Raw genomic sequence first — 24,226 nt, forward strand, 5'->3', positions numbered from 1 at the left:
GAATTTACTGAGTGTAAATTCAAAATTTTTGTCATGTTGTAAATTTTGTATTTACACCCACCCAGTAAATTCAAAATTTTCAACATGACAAATTAAGGAAAATGTGAATCGATGATATCTTGGGACGGAGTATAACTCTCATATAGAGAAATTACACAACCTAAATAAATAATTAATGATGACCATTTCCTGTAACAGATATGCGAATTGATTTAAGTCAGTAATGGCAGACCAGACCGGACCTCCTGAATTCTCTAGTCAGGTGCGCCAACAACTGAGCTAGATCGCGCGGGGCGATGAAGCATTATTATAGGCGCGGTCTTAGCTATAGCCTTTTCCACTTTGATCTCTACATTTATAAGAGAATAATGAGGAAGTACATGGCTGTAGTACTGATACAAGAATTTTGAGAAAATTAAAGATAAAAACCTGTGGGAAACAAGCACTCGTTCTTAAGACCATTATACTTAAACCGGCGACAGCCAGGACCCAAGGCTACTCGGATGAGGTTTTGATTAAATTTTTAAAAAATGACTAACTTTATTATATTATTTAAATAAGCCATTAATTATCAGTCTAAGAGATTAAATATTGATAACTCGATCGACTCTTAATTATTTTTTTGACAGTTCCTACATTTAATTATACACGTATATGACCAGAAATATTGAAACGGATTTATTTATTTTTTTGCACGGGAGATTAGATAATGTCAGTCAAATGTACACTGAATACCTCTTTATCCACCTCGCACATGATTTATTATGTAACAAATTTAATTAAAGTGACAGCAACGATCACAGTGACTGATTGATGGGATATCTAAGAGAAACTGTACTATGTAGTAATTTTTTTTTTTATAAAACCTTTAATAGATGATACAACTTAATTGTTTGCTTTATTCGAAAACGTTTACTTGTACATTTTAGATAAAAATCGTGAAATGGGCCAAGTTTTAAAATGACAATCACTTAATTATTGGTGGCAATATTAAACGACATTTTTCACTTTTGAACGACTGATTTGCACTTTTTTTTCGCCCTGAAAGTCAATACAAGTTGATTTGTTGTCATATAGTCTTGACAGGGATATTTATACGCTTTCCACATGTGTTCAACAATTTACTTCCTAATTTCATTGCGCCATCAAAGACAGTGCAGAACGTGATAACACCGTACCATTGATTGTTTGCCGAGGGAAACCCCAGGCTTTGCCGAATCTTCCGGTTTGATACGCGGTCTATCAAACTAGGGAAGTGCTTAGAGACTCGATTGCCCCGGTGTCATTTTCTTAAAGTGATTCTTTTTTATGTCAGCAAGACTCAGAATCACTCGGAGTGATCTAGGGTCAGTGATATTCTCCATGTGCAAGTAAGAGCTCAGGATAACGCCATCAAAAGTGGAAACTGAAGGGTGAGGAAAATGGAATTGTCTAATCCAACTAGTGACAAAACTCCGGTATTCTATTCCACAGAAAACCTAAGCAGTGTTGGTTTCTTTAATCAAACCATTGACAAAACTCATGTGTACTATTCCACAAAAGATCTAAACAGCGCCATTGCTGCCAACTATCGGATCAATTCGATAATAGTATCGATATTGCTGAGCATCGGGGTAATAGGGAACTCCATTGTGATCCTGACTTACCATTTCCGAATGAAAAACAAAAGGGATGACCGATACTTTATACCCTGTCTTGCTATTACGAATATGTTGGCTTGTGTCTCAGCGTCTGTCCTGTTTGTGACGTTGAATGCGATCCCCGTTATGTTCACGTCATCAGTGATGTGCAAGAGTCTAAATTTCGTAACGCGAGTGACGTGCGTAGAATCATTGACCATATTGTTAATAATATCTATACAGAGGTACAAGAAGATTTGTACTCGGGGGAAAAGTCGAATGTCACTGTTTTGGAAACGAATGGCGATAGTTATTTCGATGATATGCAGTACTGTTCTCTCCATCCCATCTCTCGTCTTCATCGGTGTAAATGAAACCAAGAGAAATATCTACAACAACGTGACGGAGTTTCGCTGTGAGCATGTAACCAGAAATGTCCACGAGGAGTATGGTCTCGATATCTATTTGGGATTTATTGGTTTATTTTTCGTCGGGATCGTGATAAGTACAGCTGTCATCTACACCTTGATAGGTCGGAGGATCTACACCAAGATTCAGCCACCCCAGACCAAGAGCATGCTCTCTGCATCCCAAGACGCTCTGAACTACAACTCGCTGCTCAAGTACTCCAAATCAGACACCAACCTACAGGGACGCTTGCAGAGCCGTTCTATGGAAGATTCAGAGGAGATGGTTTTAAAGAGGTTCACAGAAACGAATGTACAAAGAAGTAAATCGGAAGCTGGGAAACGGAAGTACACGGTATCAGAGGTCAAGAAAGCGCGCGCAGGATTAGGCTTATTTGTGTTCAGATACTATTACATGTTCGTCTCCATATCATTAGTAACGTCTATTTCGTTCATCTCGCCCATCTTGATACTGATACTGGAGGCAGCAGGCATTGTGACCATCAATGAACTACAGCCAGGATTTGGATTTAACATCGTTCTTCTTCTGCGTCGAAGCTATCTATTCAGTTACACCATTAACCCTTTCATGTTTGGGTTGTTTGATACGACTTTTAGAAAAGCACTGGTAGAAGTTTTCCAACAACTTCCATTTTCATCACGGTCATTTTAGAATTGACAAAATAATAATGATAAGATACTTTTGTTGATATACTTGTAATGATAATTTATGGAGGTCTTTGATATTAATTTTTAAAAGACCGACGATGCACCATTATACTATTTTCAAATTGCATACCTGAAATAGATCATGCACAAACATATCTGTACTGCTTTAAAAAAAACTGAGTTTCATTGTCATTAAATTTTTGTTGTAAAAACAGCGTCTTTAAAAGTTAACGTGTACATGTAAATTGAATAATTTAATTTTTGTTGTAACGCGCTTTCTGATTGGTTAAAACATTACGTTATATCATATAAAGAATGGTGTGTTAACGTTATGTTGTAAAATTTTGTATTTACACCCAGTTAATTCAAAACTTTTAAGCTACTTACATACAATTTTATATAAAGTCATGTGATTAAAACATTTTTATTAGTATTATAATCATTTACTAGCAATTAGTTATGCCTTAATTATTTTTACAACTTGACAGTTTCCTACGTAACAGTACGTATCAATCCGTCTGACATTTTGTTTGTATTCATTACAATATAATGTCATTTTAAAGTCAAATGACCGGGGTTTTTTTTACAATTAAAAGCAGAAAAATATATTATAAGGAATGGGTTCAATAGCTACCCAAATTATAATCGTATAAACTTGGTTATAACAGTTTAAGCTTTTTATAAATCGTGGTTTATAAAAAGCTTAAACTGTTATCTAATGTGTTTTGAATGTTCTATACCATTACATTTTCCGTTCTTTATTTGGAGATTTTTAAAATATCGATACCCCTTAACTAGAAATAATCTTAATATAATTTCATATATACATGTGTATATAGTTTAAATTCTACTCTTTGAAAGTAAATATTTATTGCAAGATAATAGTATTAATACATACATGTTTTAATAGATTAAGACATGCTTTCAGATATTTGGTGATTAAATATTAAACTTCCGAATCTACATCTTTAAGCACCCAATAATCTTAAAGTATATTATTGTGTTTGTTGGAATTTATTGAAAGTACGTTCTATCATCACAGTTGTTAGAGATCCATTTCCAAGTATCAAATACAGGGCTTTTTTCATGTCCGTAACAATTTAGGTTTATTTCTGTGATTAAAAAAGGAAATAATTAAATCAACAACTACATGTACACTACAAACGCAATATCCCACCCTAAACGATAAAACATGTGGGATTTTTATCAATGTATTTTAGAATAACATGTATATACATGTTATTTTGCACATAATTTGACATTGTTGGAAACACACAGTCGGTCTCGCTTTTCTTACCTCTTAGGTAGCTAGACCGGCCGTGGGATTCCGAGGATGATAATTTAAAAAGAAAATCTATTTTAAAAAAGGCGGATACAAAAAATCCTTATTGTTAACGGAATTGAAAAAGGGAATTAATTTTCTGTTCCCCATTTTCTGTTTCACATTATCATTTTGGGAAGAAAAAAAAGAAATAGAGATTAACAAAACAGCAATATATATATATATAATTTATAACGAAAAATTCAGAATTTTTCTCATTGAAATATAAAAGATATTACATAAGATAACGGATATGAGTGTTTAAAGATGAGTGTATAAAGATTAAATTCATAATTAAATTTCTTAGAATAAATATAAATCCGACAGTTTTTCTTGGATCTTTAATAAACATTTTCATAAAAATGGTAAAAACTGAAAACATGCAATAGGTTTTAAGGTAGACCCATGCTTTCTCGCGCCCTGTTTAATTTTATACGGCTTGGACCTTCCGGTTATTCTATTCTATTCTATTCTATTTCTATTATTATTATTCTAGGGCGTTTACAAGTACACATTATCATAATGTCAAAATCATTTTGCAACGTACGTTACATTCTAAGAGAGCTCGATTGCAAAATGTACCTAAGATATTTTTGTTTTCTAATGTATCACTATGTACATTTGCAAAAAGAAGATGTTGTATGTTAAGTTGAATGTTATTACATATTTATTAATTAGGGGATGAGTCTCTGGTATTTTTTTTTATTTTAAGTCGGGATCGTCATTCCAATGATTTCGACTTCCTGTAAATTTTTACCTGAATTTACCTGCACTTAGAGACTCTTTTTCTTTACTTTTTCCGGCGGTTGTGAATGTTGCAACTGAAAAAATAATGGGTTGTTTATTGTCGAAGTTTGGATTCGGTCGGTCATCTCGCCATGAAGAACTTGTAGAGGAAGCCCCAAAGCAATATTCCTGGTAAGATCCATCACGTTAGCGGTATCGAGTGTAAACAATGAGATTCTCATTAAGAAGCAAACCATTTAGCCTCGCTTTTGTAATTATAGAAAACGTCCGGAAAAAATATTTGCATGTGTAATGATTTCTATCGCTTGATGAAATATGCAAATCATTCTTTCTGCATTAATCAGCTGTAAATATGTTTTTGAATTAAAATCACAGACACGTTTCTATAAAATAAATTTACCCAAATAGTTATTCTCTTATGAGAAGTTGACAGGCATAGCTTACATCCACGTGGATGAAGGCTGTGAATTTTCGTGTCACACTGAGACATAGCCGTCAACAATGGAACCCAAAGGATTTTACACACAAGAACAAATCCTGTGGGCTACAAAAATGAAAGTAAAGTATCAACCTGTGGGTTCTGACAACTGATATCCCACTGACAACTGATAGCCCACTGACAACTGATAGTCCACTGACAACTGATAGCCCACTGACCTCAGGACAATTTAAACTCATTTGATACTCGATAATCATGATGTTATTGACAAAGTCATATCAAATTCAGTGCTTCGAATCTCTTACATGTCGATGGCTTCATTTATAGAAGGTACAAATTATAAAACAGAAGACAACAAACAAAGATTTGATCAAATTAAATTTCATTTTTATGAACTTTTGGTGATAATTTTGGATAATAATGTTTCTAGACACTGCATGTTTACTTGTAAACTATTCGCTGCAATCCAACTTTTATTCAGGTGCAAGAAATTTGTTCAAGGTTTGCGAAAGCCTTATAATTGTCATCACTAATATTTCTTGCCGCAATCTAGTCTTTGCCTTATGGCTATAATAATGACACAGGTGCAAGAAAAGCTGGACCATGAAAATTAGTCACCATAAACAAGTTTATCTCTGGAAAATCACGAAGTTAGGTCTTTGCAAATAAATTTCATTATATTTGGCGTATACGATATTTGGCGTAAAATGATTTTTCAACATGTTAGCATGAATTTTATTTCATTCCTGAATGTGCTGTTGATCAATATATATGGTTGACATTTGGCGATGTACTTGGTTACGGGGAAGCTGCATTCTGCCAAAACGCTAATTAGAATACCCAGCTACAGTACCGATCAGACCCAACCTAACACCAGAGTAAACCCCAAGTCCACTCTAGTAAACCCGAAGTAAACCCAGAGTAAACCCAGAAAGTAAACCCAGGGTTTAGTTGGGGTTTACTTTCTGTTAGGTTGGGTCTGATCGGTACTGTAAATGTAATACATTTACAGTAGTTAGGTATAAATGTAATAGGCTTGAAAGTGCATAGATTTTTCACTTTTTGAATGGTCTGTATTATAGTCTGTCCCAAGATATTTATGCTGCATATTTGAACGATTTTTAACAAAAATAAACATACCTGTGACTGAAGTGCAATTAAAATCGATGAAATGGAAAATTCCCAAGATAACTTCATTTACACATTATCATTTTTCCATCGTAAAAATTCACAGGAATGAAAACAGATTTATAATGGGGAATGTTGACATCTTTTCTCCATTCGGAAATACTCGGGACACCTCGCGCAATTTTTCAACGTTATCATCCGGGCGTCTTCATCTCCTTGGCAATGGAAAAACCTCGTAGACTTTTTATTTTTAGCCGTGTACTGATACCCGACAAGCTAGAGGGGGCGTTTCAAAGGAGAAATCTTGGGATTTTTTCATACTATTGAATGAACATCTTCTGAACCAAGAGGTATTTATAGATATTGAATAATTTAAGAAAATATGCGGCCAAAATATCTTGGGACAGACTATAGAAGGTTTAGCCTCGTAACAATCAGAATGCACCTTTTTTTACAGAGCTTTAGCAAAAGAGCATTAAGCAACAGCTAAAAAAAGTTTTGGGATCTTTTATGGAATGCCTTATAACACATGAGCATGTGTGAAAATCCTACACCCTTAAAATGTTAAAAAACCTAATTAAGTCCTAATCTTAGCTTATTTTTGAATGCTGTTTTCCTGATGAAACATGCATTCTTAGCTTATTTTTGAATGCTGTTTTCCTGATGAAACATGCATTCTTAGTTTGATACATGAACTTTGAATCTTTCTTACATCCTGTGGGAGTGGACTCTATATATAATTATAGATTAGAATAGATGGAAAATTGATAAATTAATCATAACAAAACTAAAAAGGTTAAACCTACATTGCTTTATTTAATATCATCCTGTAAATTCAATTCAAAAATCAATACTGATTAAAGGCAAGAAACATCATGAATAGCACAAAGCTAGCTAATGAACTATGGGTGTGTCATAACTCTGATACTCAAGGTCAATTTATTATCATGATGACACAAACTAAAATTTAATAAAAGATTAATGTTATATAATGATCACTTTTTGTGGATGTAGAGTAATTATTTTTTGCTCATAAAAGAATATTGGGATTTAGCATTTTCTAAGAAGCATGACAAAGCTTCTCCATTGTCACACATGTACTGAGCCCCTTGTCTTCTCGAGTTCTCCTTTATGAGGCTTTTTAGTCCTTGCCTTTGCTAAATCTGTGTTTTACAATTTCAAACATGTTCCATGCATTGAATACAACAAAAAAACTTTTGATTACTTTGAATCAGCCATTGCTTAATTTTTTAATAAAACATAAGCATCATTAAACTTTTCAATATGCATGCAAGCAAATTGTGAAAACAAAACAACTACGAGTTAAGGCTTTTCCTTATATATACATGTTTTTTACTTAATTGATTTTTATATATTATTCAATTATCATCATGTGAATGAATTATATGTATTCCCTTTTTGAGTCAAACTCAATTTTTGTAACATATGTAAGTGATGAGAAAAACACTTAATCTCTCTTATACTATAATATCTTTCTAATATTTACTTACACAAAGTTGAGGGCAGCCACTTTTGGCATGACAAAATGGGTTATAGAAGATTTCAAGAGGAATCTGGTTTTTCCTGTGCTGTACGAGTAATTTTTAAGCTCTAACCAATAGAATGGTCTTGTTTTCTATTTACCCCCCCCCCCCCCCCTCCACACACAATATTATATATATTATAAGGATACAGATTTGATTGCTTGTTAACCAGAGTTGAGATGAGAGAGAAAACTAATGCACTAATCACTTATGTTGTTTTGAGTAAAAATGGTGGCTGTCACATGAACCATTGAATCAAGTGTATTTTAAACATTCATGTTATGAGAAGGAATTATAAAATCTACATTATTTTTAAGCAAAAAGGAAGTTAGAAATTTTATATATTTAAAAATTTGAAATCTTGGAATCATGAAATGACAATCATATAATTATGATAATATATGTAGTTATATAACATGTAGATTTTTATATATACATGTATTGGGGGGGGGGGGTATTGTTTTTGGGGGGGAGGGCAGTGAGGATGGATATGTAGGTCTGTCATTCAAATGAAAGGAGTGCCTGCATATATATAGATATCTAATAACCGTGGGTGCTAAACATCTGATTAATTTTTCATTACACGGGTGTTTTTATAATCTTCTGCATAGGATAGGCAGATTGTAACATTTACATTTGTATATTGAACCTCATGTGGTCCATTTACTGTTCATCCCTTCATGTACATTTACTGATATTTTGTTGTATGGTCACAAAAGTATTACACGAGCATTGATCAGTATTTCACACTTCTTAACACAGCAGCTTCACCTGTTTCTTATTTACTAAATGATTGAATAATGCGTAAGTGTCAACCAGGAACTTTACGACTCTTATATTTGGAACACAGGATATATTCAATGGTGTAAAACACGACGCTAAGACAATTGCTTTCTGGATAATTTGGGCCGTTCTCTCGATGCAATTTCTGTAATGCTGCTGGTTTATATTAATATTTCATGCCCCCTTGATAACAGGCAATGCAGCCAGGTAGATGAAACCACGGCCTTTTCAGTGCTGATCATCAAATACTCATTCATTGATTGGGCTTTGATCTCATAATCAATATTAAAGTGACAGCAGCCTTCCAGGTATAGAGATTGTTATGGCTATTACCTCGTCCCATTTTCTAGATTAATTTGTATGGTGATGCATTCCACGCTGATGAGAAGTATAATGGAACATCATTTGTGTGGTCGGAGCGGATGTGGCAACGGCATGGGAACCAAGATCAAACTCTGAATGTTTGTTGATGTTTTGATACTTTGACTCCTCCGTATTTCCTAGAAAGGGGAACAAAGATGGTCACTTGATTGTGAAATGTGTCTTTTTCAGGAAATAATTAACGGAATTGTAAAGTTGTTGTGTGCATAATCCACTAAAAGGAACCAGTCGCGGACATTCAAGTATCATATTTATGGGAAACAAACTTGTAAAAGGATGTGAAGTTATTTGTATAGATCCGTAATAATTGACCCAAATATGAAACTGCATGGTGTGAAAACTCAATAATTCCAATAATATCTCTAAAAGAATTCCATTGTGTTTGTTTCACAATAAACAAATACCGCATGAATTGATTTTGCACTTGTATTATGAACTGTCTAAACATTTACTGTGAAAGATGGAGAGCATGTTTGAAAAAAGCCAGGTACATACATAATTAAAAACTTTCTATATGCATGAAGAGAGAAGGTTTTTTTTTGTAATCAGAAATGCTTATAGATGCATATAGGACTTACATGTTCGCATTTCCAATGTATAAATTCAAAGGATTGTAATTACTCTATATTGAGAATAATTTGTTGATCGAACTAACTTCTTTTAATTACCATTATTTATAGGGACAAGAGAAGGGAGATAAATGTGAAGGACTATATGATAGAGAACCAATCAGATTCAACCTTAGGAAGAGTCCCTGGACAAGTCAATGGACAACAGTTTGTCATCCAGAACTGCAAGGTTTGTGTCATAATCAGATCTTGATCAGAGGAACAGAAATTTGTTCTTTAACCTGATTAATTTTCTGATGATCAGATATCAGAGTCATAAACATTATTGAGATTGGCAGCAATAAAAAATGTTGAAACATCTTAAATTGAAGTCCAAGAGATTTTGAGAAAAAACTCAGAATTTTTTTTTTTTTATGAAAATCAGCATTGCAATTGCAAAATTGAAAATACATGTAAAATGATTTGATATCAGTACACGTATAAACCTCCAATCCCTAATGCAACTTTGTGAAATGTCTTGCAGATTCTTTTTTCATTAGAAAAGAGGAATGATATAATACAAATCAATGTTTGATATTGGCCAATATGGTATATACAGCCAAGATTGTGTGGCGATTTGTAAATTGATCCTTTTGTTTACCAAAAGTGTCATTCATGTTTAACACCGGGTATTACCCAGTAATAAGTATCTGAATTCTATTTTAATATTGCAGCAATATGATACATTGCTATGGAAATAAGGCGTAGTTTGGAAATTAATCTCTGTCATATTGTTAGCTGACAAGATCTGCAGATCGGAGACTGATCGAGAGGTTTCCAACTGCAATGTCTTATTTTTTTATGTCCCCAATATTACAGGTAGTGATGTAATAAAAACACTTCCATTTAGACTGAAATAAATGATTGCTTTTGAGGTGATTGTAAAATACACAGTAAAGATGTAAATATATATGCATATTTAGTTTCATAATTTGGTGCTTGCAGGTCTCTTTTAAAAATTCTTACCCACAGAAATCAATTTAATTGAAATATTTAGATCCTTTGATCTGTTCATATACGATCGCTGCGCAATATGTAATAAGATGTAATTTGGAAATTAAATGTTTCTGAAGCCTACTGGTACTTTGATGACAAATCCTTCTGACACAGGAGTCGCTATAGCTGCTCTGTGTAGCAATTGTATGTGAGCAGATCTAAGGATCTCATTTCAATTAGTCTGCTAGACTGCTTCAGAAATACATGTATATTATTTACCAGTTTACATGTACAATACTGTAGATCCTTTATTTTAAGCGAGTACTTAATTCCGCGATTCAATGGGTCATCAAATTGCCAGAATAAAAAAGTGCGAACAGCGAATTTTTTATCATAATGTTTAATAGTTTACATCTGCCCAATAAATAAAAGTGAGGAATTAAAATCCATGAGATGTTCTTCTCGCGATTCTGCATGGATATTAATTCCTCGCTTTTAATTAGGAATTTACAGTAACAAGATTACAATGATAAAACATATTTAGATTACTTATTATTGATAAAGATTTAATACACAAATTTGTTGTTTTTCACAGTATTTTGTATACCTGTACACATGCATTTACATCTATTTTTTTTTTTATTATATATAATTTTTTTCAGAATTGTAACATCTATGTATTTGATTACATAGCAGCGATAAATATAGATGATTGTGTAGATTGTAACATCTTTCTTGGACCTGTCAAATCTAGGTAAGTCCTGTGACTCTGAAAATTTCGTGAACATTAAACAATCATGTTTCCTCAAAACATCAGCTCAGAATCCATTGATGTGTCAGTACATTTTAATAAATCAAGATTATGACGTGCCATGCAGTTGAATGCTGATTCTGTCATCAAACTCCCATTGACTTTTGTTAATAAAACAGCAAACATGTTCCATCATAGTAACTTCAAGAAGATATAATTTCAAATAGATGTCAAGTAACATATCTACTGGCAGATTTTTTCATTCATCCAAGAAATATATTGATTTCTTATCCAAATATGAAAAAGTGCATGGCTATTGTTTTTCAAATAAAAATGTGTCTCTTTTCAGTGTTTTCATTAGAGATTGTAAAAACTGTAAAATTGTTGTTGCCTGCCAGCAATTCAGAACCAGAGACTGCAGTAAAATCGACATATTTTTGTGCTGCAACACACAGCCCATTATAGAAGCGTCATCTGGAATGAAGTTTGCTTGTTACCAGTATCACTATCCAGAACTTAAAAGTAAGTGCCTCGCCCATCAAATTAATTACCCGGTATAACTACTACTGGTAACAGATATTACTGACATTAAAAGTCAAAAAAGTTTTAGGTAACTTAATTCAACATTACCGGTATTATTCAGACTATTTTTTACATCAATTACATTTAAATGAATAGCTTAATTAACAGAGGTATCATGGACTTCAGACACCACAATATTACTGAATTGAAAAGTAATTACTTAATCACAAAATCAACAAGATATAAAATGGATTCAAATGATTAAGGACAGGTAAAGTACATGTACTTAAAAGCCTATTGAAAGCGTATATTGTTTTTATGGAAATGAAATATTGAAGTTACACAAATTCCCATATCAAATAATATATATGCAAAACTGAAGTTAATCCATCCTTAAAAAGTTGTTTTGGCATGAATTTATTACAAAATATTTCAATTGGTTGTTTTTTATTTTGTTTGTGCACTTGCTTACACAACATTAGGGTACTTAAAATTACGATTGTGATACTTGAAGATGCAAGCTAAATCGTACATAACTATCTGAAAGTGCTCTGAATGGTCCTATTTCTAAGTCAAGAATAAAAAAGTTGGACACTAAGACACTAAAAGTGTTTGAGTAGACGACGAAAAGTTGGCACTTCTCCCTCAGGATAAAATGAGCAGACCTATATACACTGTACAAGTAGGAAGTTGGGGATCAAAAACAAGGACAATTAAAAAAAAATAGGGAAAACATACAATTACCGGTATATACCGGTAAATATGTTTTTCCTGCATAAGGGAAAAAAAATGCTTTAATTGCAACAGACCAAAAATGAGAATATGCAAGTAATAAAAAAAGATTCATAAAATATGGTAGTTGAATTAATAATGGAGGGGGGGGGGTTGCTTTAATTTCAATCACTCCCAACAAACTTTTAATTGACTTGGTCACATGTTAAAGTAAATGTACTAGCATGGATGGTTGTATTATTTAAAGTATCGTACATTATCAGGAGTCCCAAAGTGAAAGATTGCCTGTCAATACTTATTAATTTTTAACATTTCATCACATACCCAATATTATTGAAGTCTGCATAGTATTTGAGTTATTCATCAAATGTAACACATTTTAAAATAAGATTGGATTGCATGCTCATGTCATTGGTTTTTCTTTTTTCATGTTTCAGTGCAATTCAAAATGGCTGGGTTGAGTGTGTTCAGCAATAACTGGGGAACTATCCATGATTTCTCACAGGACCCTGATGAGCAACACTACTCACTTCTACCAGAGGTGCTTCAATCAAGCTGTTATATAAAATGTTACTGTAAATTCCTAAAAAGAATTAATATCTGCGTAAAATTGCAAGAAGCATCCTTCGTGGATTTTAAAATCTCGCCATTAATATTTAAATTTCTGAGAGTTGAAAACTATAAGAAATAAGGAGAAAAGTTCCACATTCGCGATTTTACCATCTTGTGTTTTGATACAATTAAAAAACCAGCCAAATCACGGAATGAAGTACTCGCGTAATTTACAGTATTCATTTTGTTACATAAACACCTACATTTTACTTTCTAATTCTTCACTATTGAAGTATTCATAGATCAGGGAAGTTTGTCAGCATTTGCATTTATATCCTTTAAAAAAATAGCAATTGCATATAAATCTGTTTCGTAAAAATGCATGGCAATTTAGGAGATCAGTATAAATTTGATTATCAGGATCGAAGCATATGAAATCTTCTTGATTTATTAGATTTTGCATTATCATTACAGACTTCTAAATAAGCTTTGAAACACTCCAAGTTTCTTAGAAAACCTCTCATGCTGCCTCCGATCTAAAATGTTGATAATCCATGCTAAGCTAATGTTTTCTGTTTGGAAAGTTATTATTAGGGTATTCTTTTATTTCTTTTTTTCACCAGGAATCTAAAGTTGAAGACTACATACCCTTACCCAGTACGGAACAGTTTCAGTCAGTCGCAGTATCCACCTCTAAGGCAGACAGTGTGGTGCCACTCACGCTGGGGCCACGGCGCAAAAATTCTGATGAAGTGAGATTGCCTACTTTTTATCACAGTAATACAGCACACAAAAGTCACAAATACTCATTCCAGTCTTATTTTTCATTTTGTTTGTCAAATTAACAGAATCCCTTTGTCAATAATTAGTAGAAATTAAAATTTCCATGGTAATAGACAATAAAACTTTGATTCATTATGAAGGTTGTTCAAATTGTAGTGTACTGCATATTTAGTAAAACTCTCAACATGAAATACCCGGCCTGCAAAATTTTCATTATTTGTGTGGGTGTATAGATGTAAAATTAATTGATAAAGATGAACAAGGATCCATGAGTTTATAACCTGTACATTAAGTCTTTTTTTTTAAATGTAATCTTCCTGTAAATATTAAAATTACTTGCTCTGATTATCTACTGCTTTTCAAAAGTGATAGTGGTAGTGAATTCCAAACATTATAGAAAATATAAAAACAAATTAACATTTAATATGTCAATGTATAATGTTGCAAAGTATATTATCTATAAAAAAAAAAAAAAGAACAACAACATAGATTTTCATTTGACTTTTGCAGTCCTGTTTGGTTGTGTTTTTCAATGATGGCAAGAACACCAACTCTACCAGAGCTCGACAGTTCATAGATAAGCTGCTTGAAAGCCAGGTTAGTGGGTATTAAGCTCTAAATTAAATGGGGAAATTAAATTCAGCATTCCTTTAGATAACTCTTTGAAACTTTTAAAACTAATGTATTTTTACCTTTATTGTGAAAATCTTAATTGTAAATTTCTCATTTGCATGAAATTTAAAAACTACTTGTGTATTTACAATTATTTGGAAAGTCTTGATTGTAAATTTTTCACCTTTTTTTTCTCTTCTATTAGCCCAGTGTTGTCTTAGTACAAACGAGAGATATTTCCATGGAGCCGAGTGATGCTTTAAGGGTGTTTGGAACAGAAAATTATTCTCCATTTGTTCAAAGAGGTATTTTTCATTTAACAGTAATTCTTGAGGAAAAATATTTTAATATGTTAATTTTGATCAATACATTTATAATCTATGATGTGTGATGCGAACATAAGTTTAGAGATTATTTGACATTTCTTTCAAATCTTTAATGCATCCCCTTCCCTTGTATTTTTATAGGTGCTGTAATAGGCTTGGAATTCAACGGAGAAGGTTGTATAGAACTTGTCCGATCAGCATTAAATGCATTCCAGCAGGAACAAATATGTGACTATTTCTGTTCCGAGAGCCGTTCAGGTGCGGAAAAGCAGATTGAAGACTTTTACAACTATGCTGACATGCAGATGGCAGTCTGATGTTGTCCCAAAATTTTAATTTAAGTTTATGGATCTAGGATCTGAGTGTTGTAGTCATTATTGATAGTTTATATTTTGTGACTGACCAAAAAAAAAATTATTGACATCGTAGTTTAAAAAAGATTTTTTTATCAGATTTTTTAAGTTATTTATTTATTAGTGTTGAATTAAGATTTGTTGTCAGCTTATGAAATTGCAAACCAAATAAGAGCACAGTCCACTATTTACCGGTAATGAAAAGGCCTAATGAATTTAGATCATCTTTTGCTCAAAATGAATTTTTTTTTATTGTCTGCATGAGCCTCAGTAATTAAGGTCAATGGTTGTACATGTACTTATATTTTATGTTTTGTGAGACAAAAGTTTTGTCAGACAGGGTTGTAGAGCTTAAAAAAGGTTGTTTTATTTGACCTTCAAGCATAGTCTGTTGTGATACTGTGGCAATTTGTGCAACCGGCTGACTTTTGGCCTTCTCCTTAGAGCTTTAAACAATGTAAACGTACCACCGTGTAGAATAGAAATTGGCAGGAGTAATGTCCCTTTCATAATATTGTCATGTCTATTGGCCCAGATGTCAGTTATTTGTGATGTTTACTTGTCTTTCAAGACAGAATTTTTATTATTCATTGTGACATTTCGCACATGAGCAAGTCAGTCATTGTAACATGTATTTCATTATTCTCCACATTTTGTACACTTCTAGTATTTTTAGAGGTCCTTATAAATGGTGAAGATTGAAGAAACACAAAACATTCCGTCCTTTTATTTTGCTATAAATTATTCTAGAGATTCTGTTCATATACCTCATATTTCATAATTATATAATTGATAATTCATACGACTGTACTGTATCCAATTACCAGATGCCTTTTAGTCCCCTGGTTGATGGGGAATATCTCTTAATCACAATATACGTAGATACAAAACTCATCAGATGTTTTTTTTTGTCCAAATTTTTTCACAGTTTACCAGTACTGTTATCTGGTAATTTGCATTTCTTAAAAATTTTCATTTTATGTTGGTGCAATGAATCAATTGTTTTTGGAGAGAGAACGAGAAAAAAATCAAGATACATCAAATGCGCTTGTATTTTATTTCCATTGAATTTGAATAACAGTTGTTACATTGTGTATTGTGAATTGATAGTAATATAAATAGGTAATGAAACAGTTACTTTGATTATTCTTTGGTCAGCAATTCTTGAAATACTACATGTAGTATATCAAAGATATGGTGTGTGTGCCACCCATTTATAACAACACTACATGAATACTGCAAAATGTTAAATCAGAAGCCGTGATGTAGATAGACTCATTTGACTGTTGTCATATACAAGTATCTGTTCTTAGAAATTCCAACAAAGCCCTGCAAGTTAATGCCACTTGCCTGTTCCTTTGAAATGCGGCAAAGTTACAATAAATATGACAGGCAAGGCAAACATTTTCCAGTCATAACCATTGACTTGTTTACCATTTTACATTGCTGGCTGTAGTAATTGTTTGTTGAGCAACATTTCAACCTGATTACAAATTCCCAACAGTTGAAAGTCTGTGTCTGCTGATCTGAATGTACTGAAGCCATCTTGTATATCCAGTCGGTGTTTGGTCTTCTCTGTGGCCACTTGGTCCCGTCTTTCTGCTTGTTGCCTTCTGTTCTGACCGTCCTCTACAATGTGCCTTGTGTGGGGGTGGCCTAACTCCTCTTCCCTTTTATAGTGATGCATCACGGAATCATGGCCGTTTTCAATATGGCGGAGTGAGAAACCATTCTGCAACAACTCGTCAAGGTGCTGTGACTGTGTGGTGTACCTTGGCTTTTTGCGAGCTGATTGGTTGTGGCCCGACATGGCTTTTTTGGGCTTCTGGTTTACATGAATGGGGGTTTTGACTGATCGTGGTGAAGGCTTGTCTTTTTTCACCATCACTGAAAAGCTCTGAGGCCACACCTGTTTGGGCGATCCTTCTCTCTGTTTGATGAAGTTTCCTCGTACGTTAAAGTAATCTAGTTTCACCATTTTGTCGATGACTTGAGGAAAACATGTTAGTTCGTTCTTGCCGAGGTCCAGCACCCGTAGTTTCTGCAGTTGTATGATTTCATGCGGAATCACTTGTATTTTGTTCCCATTTAGTTTGAGCTCTTCCAGTTTCGGACACGAAAGGAGTCCAGCGGGAATGTTGTCCAGCTGATTGAAGCTAGCGTTTAAGTGCTGCAGCTTCTTCATTCTCCCAACAGTAAGCGTGTAAAGTCTGTTTTCTGACACGTTCAAATAACGCATGTGTACGAATCCTTCAGCAAAGTGTTCGATTTCATTACCTTGCAGATGCAACACTCTTAATTTGGCAAAGCTGGCGAAGTGGTGCGAAACGTGGCGAATTTTATTTCCCGCGAGGTTCAAATATTTAAGCTCTGGGAGGTTAGTAATGCTGGAGGGTATCATCTGGAGCTTATTGAAGCTCAGATTTACTTCTCTTAGCTGTTTAAGAGAGTCGAAATCAGGTGGTAGGTTAGCAAGACCATTACCTCGTAGCTGAAGGGCTTTAAGAGAGGTTATGTGGCAGACTGGGAGTGGAAGATGCTCGAATTTGTTGTCTGCGAGGTTCAAATAATGCAGCTTCCCCAAGAGCGACAGCGCAAACGGCAAGTACCACAAATGGTTGCCGTGAACATCGAGGTATTTCAGGTTACCAAGGAGACTGATATCGTGTGGCAGACTTTCAAATCTGTTTTCACCAAGACGAAACGTTTGCAATGATTTTAATGCGCCGATGTTTTGAGGAAGAGAGGATAGTTCGTTTTTGGTCAAGTTGATGTCCTCTAAGTGAATACAATTGGATAAGGTTTCTGGCAGACGACTGATTTTGTTATCATGGAGATGCAGAACTTTTAGCCTTCGCATTCGTCCAATAGCTCCCGGTATTTCTTGAATAACGTTATGTGATAAGTCGAGGTGTTGAAGACCAGTAAAGTTTAAGACGTCTTTTGGAAATTCAATCAAATGATAATGACAGAGCTTTAGCTCCAGAAGACCCTTTTGGTTTTTGGCTACTGGGTATCGCGTTGGCTGCTGAGATCGAGCCGAATGGCGGGGTCTTGCCAACGGTCGCTTCGTTCTATACACAACACTGCCATCTTTCTTCCGATAAGGTCCAGTTTTTGTGGTTACTGTGTTCCACGTACTGAATCTGGATGGAAGCTTAGACATGCTGTTCTAGGCCCTGGGAAACAACATTCAATCATATATATACACAGATACACAGAAGTAGATTAGTATACGCATATCAATAGAAATTCTTGCGCACTTAATTAGTATACATGTGCTTACATTGTATATACTGTATTTCAAAGTATTAAAAAAAAAAGAATATAGAAATACTTGCGTTCTTAATGAGTACACATGATTGTGCTTACTTTGTATATCAAACTTGAAGAAAAAGAATAATAGAAATACATACCTGCCCTGTCCCAGCTGTCTTCTTGCAGGATAACAACACACAGTTTGCTTCCTTGGAATATGTAGATGTATTGATCCCTGTATCCCACCGCACGTTCACACCTTGACCTCAACATGAATTTTTCAGCATATTCTCCCCTCAGGAGTTCTATCGTATAGACTTTAAAATGTCTCTGGTATTCCTTTATTGATTCAAGCAATACCTGATACAGGCTGAAATTGACTGCATGGGTATAACACAAATTGCCTGTATATAAAAGCCAAACGAAAGCAATGAGATACGATGAATACTTTTTAACTACTATTTTTTTCTGATTTTTTTTGTATAAGAGGGTGTTGCAGTTCGTTTGCTAATTTTCCCTGAAGAAGTTGCAGATAAAATAGAAAAATCAAAGTTACAGAATTCGATGTAAATATTTTTTCATGCAACGTTGTACAAAAAGCAGTGTAGAATTTTATTTGGAAAGTTTGTACTAACTTATTTAAGACCATGAAATAAAGAAGATGGATGGATAAGGCGTGTAAAATGCCCCTACACCATCCGACAAGCTACCGAAAAATTAAAATATCAATAAATCTGATATATTTTTTTAAATCATTTAATATATTTAACACATCATTGATTTGTAACCTATGAATATGTTCTATACTTGGAATATGTTGACTCAAACAGGCGTATACGTATCAAAACCTGCAAATAGTGTCAATTTTTAGAACTACAAGGCATTTTCTTTAATGGAGTGGGTCTGTGCTCCATATTTTTCTCATAATATAAATAAAGTCTAATGGAAAACAAACCGATTTCAGTCAACAAAAAAGTGGAGAGATGACCCACTATACATTAAAAATATCATTTTGTGTCCCAACAATTGAACGTTTTGAAAAAATAATGCAAGTTCGTAAATTCGTGGCCGAAGTCACACATAGTATTTAAGCTTTAATGTGTCTGAAATGGCTCAGTGGTTAGAGCACCTGACAAAAACTAACCTTTTATATCTAGGGTTTTTATGTTATGGTTCGATACCACCAAAATTTAATGCAATTTTTTTTATCGTTTGTTAAATATTTTAAAAACTGAATATAGTCAGAAATTATTCTTTTGCAAACTTGTATTATAATATATTTAAATGGATTTAATTGGGGAAAAAATCAAAATTGATTTCACGACTTAACCGAATGGGCATTTGCGCTATCTTATCCCCCCATCTTCTTTGAAAATGGTTACACATACAAATATGACAGAATTCACGCTATATAAAAGGGGAATCCTCATCATTGTGAAAAAATGCCTCCTTGAAACAAAATTAATTTAATCTTAACGTTTAGAGTAAGACAATATCTTGAAAACTGCCATTTCCGATTTTTGTTTCAAAGAGGCATATTTTAATAAATCTGACTTTGGAAAAAATCATTAATACCTTTGAAGTCCAAAAACGACGTATTAAATTTTCCCTCCTTCATTCATGTCTAGATAAGTCGTGTGGTAACGCAGTTAGAATTGGAATTTTTTTTTATATTATTTATTTTAATCGCATGGAAAGGTAATGTAGATCGAGATAATTTAAGAATGTCAGAAAGTTATTAAAACTCTTGTTAATGTAATATTTTGCCTGTTTGCTTATATTTTTTTTTCAACATTACTGTGTGAAGTCCCCGTTATAAAGTTGAAAAACATTTTCTTCTGAACAAGAGATTTTAAAACAATGTACTTAGTATGCATCAATGTAGAAAGTAGATTTTCCACCTTTTTTTATAAAATAAACGGGTATGCTGATTTCAAAGCAAACAAAATCATTTTAGAAAGTTTGAATCGGTGATGAAGCAATAGGTTACTGAAAATATGTACGTAAAAAATTGTACTTTTTACTAGACTTAGCTTTTATTTAGATACTATAGAAACATAGGATGGTTATAATTACAACTCTGACGGATTTGAAGAGACAGAATAAGATTTATTCATGTATCTCAAGAATGATATTTTAAACACGCTGGACAGTATAGATATCAAATTGAGATATGTTAACATTCGAATACAGAAAACATGCATATGGTTATCTCTCTCACTGTAGTTGGTGGCTGTCGTGTTCGATAGAAATGCGCGTAAAATGTTTGTATATTTTGCCTCCATACGGAACATACCCGCTATGTAAAAATAGTACTCTACGTAATGTGTCTATATTTAGATGCGGGTCTCAAGCGAGGTCCTTTCTACGTTAGGGAATAGCCCCTCTGTTTTGCAACACCTTCTTTCTTGAAAATGTATGGATTTGAGAGCAACAAATTTATAATTATATCGTAACCCCATTTTTGCTTTTCAATGGAAGGAACACGAGATTGAGACAAAGATGGGGTGGTTGGGATTGAAGAAAGTACTTTAATATAATTTGTAATTATGTACGTTAATATCTTACCTGACCTGCCGCTTGATTGCCGATATTCTTTATGTAAAGCTGCTTTTACTTGGAAAACGTACCACGAAGCAATGAACCTTTGTCTGTTTTAAAAATGCTGTTTTCGTGCTACATGTACCGGTATGTTAAATTGAGGCAAACCTCTTAAGATGGTATTGCAACCCTATTAATGTGGATAAAAGTACATTATAATCAAAATACATTGTACTTGCGCCGTTTAAAAATTTGAAAATTTTACATTATTTTACCAAAAATGTGTTTGAAACATTTTTGGAAAGGTAAAAACATATAAAAGGCCCAGCGAGATTCGAATCAATGACTTATATATATTAGTAAATGCTCTAACCCATTGCGCTACGTTTTTTAAAATTATACTTGATTTTATATATTGTTTATTACGTCACAATTCGGAGATGCCACATACCCGTTAAACGTAACAAAATTAATTGCACAATGATAACATCGATTGACAGACTGAGAATCTACACGCATGCCTGATTTCAAGAGAGTTTTACCGCCAAAAAAATTGGGAAGGGGGGGGGGGGGGGTAGTAGTAGTCGTCGTTCTTCAGATTCCTGTGCCAGTTGGGTGTACATGCATACTCAGATTGGTAACTTCTATTGTAAATATATGATTTTAAGTATTTCATTAGTATACAGAATTAATCTTTAAATGGGCTACCGACTTCTGAATGACTATAAGAAACTGAACTTCATTTATTTTAAAACATGTTCTAACAACTTATTTTCGTTAAAATCTCTCAATGACACGGATGTTAGCGACTGTGTATAGTCGTACACAATAGTAGTATTCAAGATGGATTATATAATCAGAGCTGGGTTTTTTCTTTCTTTCAAATATGATGAATATGATAACACATGCATTCATCATTTCATCTAGTCACTACAGTTTAACCATAGTTTTATAGGACAAAGAATATCAAACAGACAGTCTCGTTATATATACTCTATACTGTCTTTCCCTATCGTACATTTAAAATTCCAAAAAAAAAAAAATTATTTGTCTTGCCGTGTGTCTATTTCAAGCAGTTAAGAACGATGTATTGATCTTGACCTTTGGTTGCGACCCGAGACCTTGACCTTTGCTAAATCTCACGAACACTTCCAGTTAGTTGAATGTCGGCGAGAGAGTTCGTATATGTTTAGGTTGCCGATGGATATGACGTTACACATAGAGAAGAGAAACTTATAATATTAAAATAACGTTTCTTTCGGATTTCGTATTATTTAAAATAATGTCGAGGACAAAATAAACAGCAGATTTAAAGTGAGTACAGCCCGTCGTAAGAACAATCTAGACACCAATATTCCAACAGTTCTGGATTTTTCCTTTGGCCATTTTAAGTGTTTCCTTTTGAAATTATCACTAAACACCAATATCAATCTCAAAAAGTTGCCAATCATATTAACAGATTAAGTACCCGCTGAAAATACCAATTTCACATTTGACGTTTCGTCGCGGGTAATACCACAGATAAAGTATAAAACAAATACCGATCGGTATTTGTTTTATACTTTATCTGTGGTATTAATGAGGAGAAATACCAGTTAAAAAGGTAGAAAAATTCACACTATCTCATAATTGTTCAAATTATTCTATTTATCAGGGTGAACACTTAGAAGTTTTATTAATTAAGTGTATTATAAATGATAATTTCAAATGACATCAATTTATTAAATGAAAGGAAAAAAAATATTACTTATACTTGGTGGAATCGATCCAGCGACGTCAAAATGACCTCCGCGTAAACAATAAGGCCACGCATATAACGTCATTTTTATTAATATTTGTGGCTATATACATGATTGTATTTATAATAGAAAATTCACAAATGTCTAATTTTCAGTACGAAAGTGGTCTAGCATAAACCAAAATTAATGTAATGCCGCGGTAAACGTGTACTACAATACATGTATATGTAGAACATAATTTTAGTCGGATTTATCATTTCTTCGGTTTAAGTAATTTAAGTGGTTCAAATAGTAAAATATTCTGACTTTTTATTGCATACTATAACTAACAAAATCTGAATATTTGAATGATGTCAACATGATGTCATGTAAGACAATAACAAGCACGTTACCTACAGCATCGGGGGGGGGGGGGGGGGGGCTCACTTTTTCTTGCGGCAACCATTTTCCTTATATTTACATATAAAAATTGAATTGTGATGGAGTCCCCCCCCCCTTCCCCTCTTTTGGGGAGAGTGTAAAAAACTTAAAGGAAATAAGGAAATTAAAAGTGAAATGGAAGTTATAGATATACTACGCCAGCCAGCCCCCACCCCGGATTAGGATATTTGACGATTTCAGAAAGTTTCTTTTTTCTTTTTCTTTTTTTTTTTTTTTTTTTTGCTTGTCAAGATTTTTTAGCTGTTTAGATGAGCCTGCCATCCGCCACCCTACATGTACGTGCCTGAATAAAGATTCCTTTAACATGGTGATTGTGTAATTCTTGTGTATTTTCTTTGAATATCATTTAACTAAGTATTGTATAATACCGATGTTTGCAAAAGCGCTGTATTGGAGGCGAAATCTGATAAACCAAGTGCGCTATACTTCTTACTACGTTTTCATTTTTAAACCTCTGAAAAATCCCACATGTTGGTTCTCTGGAAATGTGACATAAATCTAAGGAGTTGTACCATGTGTACATCATAATCATTATGAACTATAGTTAGTATTTAAAAAGTTGTAGCGTTTGTGAATTATAAAGATTCTTTTTTATAAACTTCGTGGAAAAATTATTTGCTTGAATTTGAGAGTAGCTTCCCTTTAAGTACTATCCCGACAGGGGTCACTGCTGTGCGCTACAAAATATTGATAGACGGGAAAATTAGTCGCAGAGTGAGAACCATTCACAGGATCTACTGAATGGACATAATTGAGAAAAATTACACAGATTTCGTATATTGTAACATGTGAGATATCGACGTAGGCCGTCTTAGACGGCAGAGTCACAGCAGAAGATGTTTTCATTCACAGGTGGGAAAAGTTATGAATCCTACAAGTTTTGAGCGCAGACACAGTTAAGATGACAGAGAGCAAAGATTCGAGGGAAGATGACAGTAGTGTGCGGGTGGCACTCAGGTATATAGATATTATATCTACTTTGTTTTTGTTCCCTGCAGCTAATATTTGAATTTAGTGTTTGTGTGAAACGACGT

The 24,226-nt window shown here is 33.6% G+C and overlaps 3 protein-coding genes across 12 annotated transcripts in view; 2 read left to right on the top strand and 1 right to left on the bottom strand.

The window, feature by feature from the left end:
- Nucleotides 1-965: 965 nt before the first annotated feature.
- On the top strand, nt 966-16,350 carry LOC128186443 (uncharacterized). Its single transcript, XM_052856227.1, has 10 exons — nt 966-2,654; nt 4,870-4,934; nt 9,719-9,836; nt 11,245-11,336; nt 11,683-11,855; nt 13,025-13,128; nt 13,763-13,891; nt 14,433-14,519; nt 14,740-14,839; nt 15,002-16,350. Exons 1-10 carry the CDS (start codon nt 1,422-1,424, stop codon nt 15,175-15,177), a joined length of 2,277 nt encoding a protein of 758 aa, XP_052712187.1. The 5' UTR covers nt 966-1,421; the 3' UTR covers nt 15,178-16,350.
- A 145-nt stretch (nt 16,351-16,495) lies between these two features.
- LOC128186427 (leucine-rich repeat-containing protein 1-like) lies at nt 16,496-18,789 on the bottom strand. Its single transcript, XM_052856225.1, has 2 exons — nt 18,630-18,789; nt 16,496-18,392 (listed from the first exon to the last, which is right to left on the bottom strand). The coding sequence occupies exon 2, from the start codon at nt 18,377-18,379 to the stop codon at nt 16,652-16,654; it is 1,728 nt and encodes a 575-aa protein (XP_052712185.1). The 5' UTR covers nt 18,380-18,392; nt 18,630-18,789; the 3' UTR covers nt 16,496-16,651.
- A 5,065-nt stretch (nt 18,790-23,854) lies between these two features.
- LOC128163066 (kinesin-like protein KIF21B) overlaps nt 23,855-24,226 on the top strand; it is a 43,400-nt gene continuing 43,028 nt past the window's right edge. For all 10 annotated transcript variants that reach the window (XM_052826531.1, XM_052826591.1, XM_052826540.1 and 7 more), the window contains exon 1: nt 23,855-24,149. In XM_052826531.1, coding sequence (XP_052682491.1) covers nt 24,094-24,149 — 56 coding nt within the window. In that variant the 5' untranslated portion in view covers nt 23,855-24,093. The remainder of the gene's footprint in view (nt 24,150-24,226) is intronic.

Source organism: Crassostrea angulata, chromosome 1, assembly GCF_025612915.1.
Source record: "Crassostrea angulata isolate pt1a10 chromosome 1, ASM2561291v2, whole genome shotgun sequence".
Taxonomy (NCBI): Eukaryota; Metazoa; Mollusca; class Bivalvia; order Ostreida; family Ostreidae; genus Magallana; species Magallana angulata.